This window comes from Silurus aristotelis (assembly GCF_946808225.1).
Source record: "Silurus aristotelis genome assembly, chromosome: 14".
Taxonomy (NCBI): domain Eukaryota; kingdom Metazoa; phylum Chordata; class Actinopteri; order Siluriformes; family Siluridae; genus Silurus; species Silurus aristotelis.
In genome coordinates, this window is record NC_139587.1 from 13753389 (window position 1) to 13760888 (window position 7500).

The 7500-nt window shown below is 37.0% G+C and overlaps 1 protein-coding gene across 4 annotated transcripts in view; it reads right to left on the reverse strand.

Moving 5' to 3' along the window:
- Positions 1-1885: 1885 nt before the first annotated feature.
- The window catches only part of rnf145a (ring finger protein 145a), a 43663-nt gene continuing 38048 nt past the window's right edge, over positions 1886-7500 (reverse strand). For all 4 annotated transcript variants that reach the window (XM_083560306.1, XM_083560304.1, XM_083560305.1 and 1 more), the window contains 2 exons: positions 6195-6551; positions 1886-3459 (listed from right to left, as the gene is read on the reverse strand). In XM_083560306.1, coding sequence (XP_083416432.1) covers positions 3169-3459; positions 6195-6551 — 648 coding nt within the window. In that variant the 3' untranslated portion in view covers positions 1886-3168. The remainder of the gene's footprint in view (positions 3460-6194; positions 6552-7500) is intronic.

Here is a 7500-nt window from a genome sequence, read left to right on the forward strand (position 1 = left end):
CTCTGTGAACAGCAGCTTCTTTAGCGATGACCTTTTGTGTCTTACCCTCCATGTGCAGGGTGTCAATGATCGTCTTCTGTACAACTGTCAAGTTCGCAGTTTTCCCCCATGATTGTGTAGCCTGAACCAGACTGAGACACCATTTAAAGGCTCAGAAAACCTTTGCAGGTGTTTGGATTTAATTCACTGATTAGAGTTTGACACCACGAGTCTCCAATATTTAACTTTTTCACAATATTAAAATTTTTTGAGATTCTCAATTTTGCGTTTTCATTAGCTGTAAGTCATAATCATAAAAATTTGAAAGAAAAAAAAAACACTTGAAAGATATCAGTCTGTGTGTGATGAAGCTATATAATATACACATTTCACTTTTTGTATTTAATTAATAAAATAAATGAACTTTTTAATTATATAATTTATTGAGATGCACCTTTGTGTGTGATGTCATGGAAAAGTTTATTTATTTCAGTAATTCTCAACTCAAATTGGGAAACTCATGTATTAAATCAATTCAATGCACACAGACAGAAGTAGTTTAAGTCTTTGGTTCTTTGAATTATGATTATTTTGGCTCGCATTTAACAAAAACTTACAGATTCAATACTTGGTAGGGGCTCCTTTTGTTTTAATAACTGCCTCAATTCAGCGTGGCATGGAGGTGATCAGTCTGTGGCACTACTGAGGTGGTATGGAAGCCCAGGTTTCTTTAAAGTGGCCTTCAGCTCATCTGCATCTTTTGGTCTCTTGTTTCTCATTTTCCTCTTCACAATACCACAAAGATTCTCTTTAGGGTTCACCCACACCAACCCCACAGTCATTAAACAAACTCTAAAAGCTCTAAACCCTCTTTTGGTAAAAGGGGTGCAGTGACTTTGGTTTTCAAAAAACACAGTGGACCAACACCAGATGATATTGCACCCCAAATCATCACAGACTGTGGAAACTTAACAATGGACTTCAAGCAACTTGGGCTATGGGCTTCTCCACCCTTTTTCCAGAATCTAGGACCTTTCTGGTTTCCAAAAAAAAAAATAAAAAATTTACTTTCATTTGAAAATAAGGCTTTGGACCACTGGGCAACAGTCCAGTTCTTCTCTTCAGCCCAGGTAAGATGCCTCTGACAATGTCTGTGGTTCAGGAGTGGCTTAACAAGAGGAATACATGTGTGTGGTGGCTCTTGTGTGTGTGTGTGTGTGTGTGTGTGTGTGTGTGTGTGTGTGTGTGTGTGTGTGTATATATATAAATTTATTAAGCTTAAATGTATTATAGTAGTTATATTGAAATTATGCATAAAACTAAAAATGTAGTAAAATGTAATCTAAGAAAAAACTACTACATTGTTAAATTAGGTGTTTACCCTTAAATTGGTTACATATTCTGAGAGTTGCAAACACATTTACGGGTCTGGGTAACAGCAATGATTAGGTGAAAACTTGACAATAGGCTTTATGACTTGATTTCAGCATCCTGGCAACACATCGTCGTCAAAAACATGGAATTCAATCTTCAAATATGGAATAATCTAACATTAAATATTACATGTTCTAAATAGGGAAACATGCCCACAAATGGCAGCCCTTTAATTTATTCAATGTTTCATAAAAATAAATCTGAAAAGTGGCGAGAATTAAAAAGTGCTTTACTGGACTTCTTTAAATGTGTGTGCTCACTTTTTTTCCTTTTTTGTTTTTTTTACTACGTTTGAAAATGCCAAGGTCAAAAAATGAGTGTATACAGACAGACAGGTCTGTTTCTCTATTGGACATTTTTTTTTAGAACTAATATAACTTCACTATTCACCACCTTGTGACTGCAGATATGTTTATCTGCTCAATTTCAATATATGAAAGCTGCATATTGATGACTGAACAAGAAAAAAAGGTTTTCATATGGTAGGTTTTGATTTATTGTCACATTCATTGTCAAATCTCAGGCATATTTTACTGAGCTCAGTTGCAATCCAAACAGTAGTCAGCTCGCTCATGACATCAGTTCACATATTCATGTAGTAAAATAGCAACATAGAGAACAAAATCTGAATAATGCAAGGATCAGGCTCTTCATTCTCAGTTAAAGTGGCAAAATATGTCTGAAACATTCTTTAAAAAAATCCCCCCCCCTTAATAAATGTAAAAATTTCTCTGCCTCCTTGTCAAGTGTCCTTTTGTAAAAATTACTTAAGTTGCAGACTAATAAATAAACATGGCATTGCTTAGTTTGCTCATACATCGTTAAATGTATTCATGCTCACAAATGCAATTAATGCCAAATAATACTGATGAAAGGGAGTTTGGTCATCCACTGTCACCAGTTCACATCCATGGCCTTTAGCTTTTCCCACTTTTGAACGCACAAGGTCATTAAAGTGTTCATGCAAGCATTAGCCACTTCATACACCCTGGTGCTGCGCAACACTGTACTTCTGTATATCAAAACAGTTTTACAAAGACATTTACACTATGTACTAACTATGTTTCATATCTATAACGTTCCAATGCGCATATACACCAAAATATTTGGTACCTGACAAGACAACTTTGGAGCATTGCTTTTGTGTTACATTAGTGCAAACGCAGTGGCATATACATACACAGATATACAAAAAAAACAAAGACAAAAAAAAAAATATATATATATATATATATATATATATATATATATATATATATATATATATATATATATATATATATATAAAATAAAGAAAAACAGATACTGCTCTTTGAGGGTACTAAAGGCGTGCTAGTGAATATGTACTGGGTGCATATAGTGCACCAATGCACTGTTTAAGGGACACATGAATGGTCACATTCAGGTTGGAAAGGTCTAGAACCTATTCGAAGTCCTCTAGGCCTTGGACTGAAATGGAAGTGGTGCAGGTTTGCAAGCAATTTGGGTGTTCAGGCATTCCGATTAGCAAAATGCCACTGCAATGAACAGAAGTGGAAGTTATAAAAGCAGCAACAGGTTTGCAAAAAAGTACAAAGTAATATGGAGCATTTGATTGTAGGAACAAAAGGTCCTACAGCTACCACATGAGAAACAATGCAATCCACCAAATCCATAGAAATATTCCTCCTCCTTTCACCAGCATTTACTGAGTATGAGTATGACATCAAAGGATTTTGGCTCGATTATGGTCTGAAAGCTTTGCAAGAGAAACCATTAGCCTGTGGAAGAGGACAGAGGATGGTCAGTCTCATCCAGATTGTTGGCCTCTACTTCCTGTTGCTCAACATTTTTCACTTCAGCCGAGGTTGAGGCAGGCATGGGTGCCTCTGCTGGACCCTCATGGATGGTGGCATCAGGTTGTAACTCCATACCTGCCTCCCGCTGTGCTGAACTCTTTAGCTGGCTATGGCAGAGAGGGCAGGCCTCCTGCACATACAGCCATTTCTTTAAACAGCCGGCATGGAAGAAGTGATTACATGGTGTGATGACAGCTGACGTCATGTCCTAAAGAAAAAGAAGAAATGCAGAAAATATATCTATCATGTCAATCATCTATATCATAATTCCTTCCGCAACTACCGAGATTAGCAGAATAGCACACGACAGGGCAACATTTAACATAGTGGATATAAAGTCTATACACCTTGAGATATAATTGCAGATGTTGTATTATGGCAAAAAAAGAGAGATAATGTTTTTCTCAACTTTGTGAGAAGCACAAGTACATGTGATGTAGCAATAAACAAATCTGAAGTGAATAACATATTGAAATGGTTTCGAGAAGAAAAACAAAAACAAAAAAAACACAATACCTTGGTTTTACAATCATGAGCACCAATTAACTAATGCTATATTAAAGTACCTGGATGTTTTTTCCTTTTTTTCTGGTAAGAAAGGGTTTCCACTTATCTCCCCCCTACCCTACAGTATTTCATTTCTTTGTTTTTCACTTGACTTTTGTTGGTCGCCATATGACATTAAGGGTCATATACTGTAACACTAACATTATTTAGACATATAATGCGTTTTATTTGTTAGTGTTAGGTGCAAATTGTGGTACGTCTAATGAAGATCATATTGAAATCGCACTCAATTAATAAAACGAATAGAACATACATGTCGTGAATTTATGCAATAACTGTTCATGTTTTTGTTGTTTCTTTAATTCCATGCCACCATCAATAGCTATTCTCATTGCAAGATCACGGCATTTTACATTTGGCAAAAGAGTATATATCCTTCATCTTTAATACTTAATGGCAATACAGAATCCTAGTATTTTCTTTAGTGACATTTTTTTTATTTTCTGTCTGAAAACACTGCATTGTGTTGAGTATCGCAGTCTATAAATACATGTTTGTTGTTCAGTAGTCTCATTTTCAAGGTGCTTCTCCATTTAGCAGGAAAGCAGGTGGGATCCTGGACTATGGAATCTTGTGAATATGATCCAGTTGTATCTGGATTCGATATGGAAGTTGAGAAATGTCTTCCATTTATAGCTGGGTTGATCTGACGTAGCTGGTGGATGGCTGCTTAAATGTAGAACTGTTCAAGCAAACTGTGGTCCTAAGCGATTGTAGCAAACTGTTGATTGTAATTCTAGCCTGTATCCATCCTATTATTGGTATGAGGTCTGATGGTGGAATTTTCACTCTGTGACTCCAATGTTGAGGGCTTCCTTAGCAGCAATGTCTGCCTGTTTATTGTCATACGTTCCCATATGGCTTCGAATCCAGCAAAATAATATGTTGAAGTTTTGTCTTTGTAGGGATTCGAGTGTTTGAAGAAATTCCATCCATGTTTGCTCTCTAATTGCACTAGGGCTAGGAGCAAGGCATGAGCCTCGGCTGTAAAACCTGAGTTTTGTCTAAAAAAAACGGATATTACGTAGCTGATTTTCCAGACACGCAGTTGCCCGTTCTAGATCCATTTTCAAATATACAGGTTTATGGAGTGGAAAGAAGCATCTTACATCCAAGAACTGTTTTATATTTAATTAGTTGGGTCGCTGTCAACTTATGCTGGGTCAGATCCATTAAAAATAATGTTAACCATGTTTGGTTTCTTTTATATCCAGGGTGGTATAGAGCATATATGTGTATGTTCTAAGATGTCTAGGTTGACTACATTTCATACAGATCATCTGGGATGCAAAAAAAGCTTGTGTTAATGTTCATATGGTGAAGTTAATTAGGTAAGGATGTGTTTCCCTGTGACTTTGGTCACGGTTGATGGTGCCAGAACGGTTGTTTCAAGTATTTCAGAAACTTTTGATCTCATGCTGATCTACTCCTACTTCAGAATTCATCCTGCTGCAGACATGCATGTGCAAATCACATCACGGCTGAAATTATATGCTTCAAATCATGAACAGTTCCTTCTCATCCCCATATCCCATGTCTCTTTCTATATATAAAAGTTGACATTTGTCTCAGTCCTTAGGATGCTGTTCTAAATCGGTCCTTGATTGCAAACTCTAATTTCTAGAGATTAGATTTTGCATACAGGAATGGTTTAGAACAACATTCTTAGGCTAAGGTCAACTTTGTTGTTTTGTTTTTGAGGCTTTAACAATGGCTTACATTTGGCGGTAAACCCTCTGTATCTGTTTTGATGCAGTGCTCTCTTGGCCTTAAGACAGATATGGTGCCTCAAGTCTTCATAGAGGTTTTAAAGTTCAGTCTGCATTTCTTCTTTTGATCACAAGATGGAGACATTTCATGACTGTGTTTCTTTGAGTTTTCTTCAGGACCATCAATTCCCATCTCTACAATATTGTGCTATATTGCTTTTTGGAAAACAGTTTCTAACCAGTAGCATTATCATATGACTATGTGAGATCTTGTTTAATAGGAGGAGTGCAGTAGTTCTAAAGTGGTCAACTAAGTTCAGCACAATATTTTGTTACAATACAGGTCACATGGCGATTTAATGCCAACAAATATTTAACTGCATTCTGGATTACTTCTTACTCTCTGTTGCTGCAATTAGTTTCCTGTCTTTGATAAATAAAGTCTTCCTGTATATGTTCTCATAAGCACATTTCAGCTGGAAAAAAAAAACACTTTCCTTCTGCCTTCACTTCGAGTCTTTTTCAATTAATTTTAATTGGATCTACATCAATTCAAATATCCTTCAGCATAACATTAGCAACCCAAAACAAATGTTTTCAATACCATAATCATTTACAATGATTCAAATAATAATTACTAATGATATGACTTCATGCATGATCTTACCTGATAGCAGATGGAGCAGATGTCATTGTGTTGCTGCAGCTGCTGTTCAGAGGCTGTAGGTAGGCTCTTGATCTTGTTGACAGCATCACGACGAAGTAAAAAGCTCTGCCAGCCTAGCTGTGCCCGCAACCACACGTTGTAGTAGGAGTGCACAAGTACAATGGTGGAGCCCATCACAGTCCATTCACCAAACACTGTCTCACAAACACCGTATGCCACGACACACAGAGCCACAACAAATTCCAGCATCCGGTAGGTGCCGTTTACGTAGTATATTACATCGTCCATGTTCTCCATTGGCATCTTGCGCAACTCCTCCATAATGAACAGCACATAGATCAGCAATGTGCCTAACACCTTGGCAAACACAGAAAAGGACAGAGATAGACAAAAGATAATTAGAAACAAACTCTTTAGAAACAATTATTTGTTCCAACATTAGATACGAACTCAAAAAAGCATTTTATCCAAGTGTAAAGAAATTAAAATGGAATGCAATATATGCAATGGACAAATTGTACTATAATGAATACACCGCATTACACTAAGCTGAATATTAAAATGACAGTCCAATTAAAACATCACAGAAGTGAAGAAAAAAAAAAAAAAAAAAAACCAGTCAGAGACCAGTCAGAGACCGAGAGCCACATTTTTTTACTGTGTTACCGCAAAGAGCCACATCATACACACGGGCACACATAAACATCACCCATCCCTTCCTCTAACACACACACACACACACACACACACACGCGCACACACTACTGCGTGAGATGAATATACCGCAAAGTTTCCCAGTAGGGGCAAGATCATTTAAGTCTTAAAAATACCGTATTGAACCCAAGCGAAGCGAACACGCACATAAAAAAAACACAACACAAACTTCGATATGAACGTAAGTGCCACATGAAACCAGCCAAAGAGCCGCATGCGGCTCGCGAGCCGCGGGTTGACCACCCCTGGTCTAGTCCATTCACCCTTGCTTGCTGCTAATTTTGTAAGCCAGACTTCCCTTTAAAATATACTTCAACCTGAGGGAAGGTATTAAGAAAAACCTTGCCAATACCTTTAATGTTATTTGGATTCAGTTTGAAATCAGTTCCTCTGCTGATGACAAAGATAAATTCCATATATTTCCTACAAGCATTCAACAACTCATTCTTGTGATATGTTAACAAAAATGGGGCACACAGCAAAAAACATTTGACCTTGCTGTGACAAATATTACATTGATGAGCTCCAAATCTAAACTGCTAGTTACAATAAATTCACATTTAACAGCATTTTCAATAGCCAAGCAGCCAGA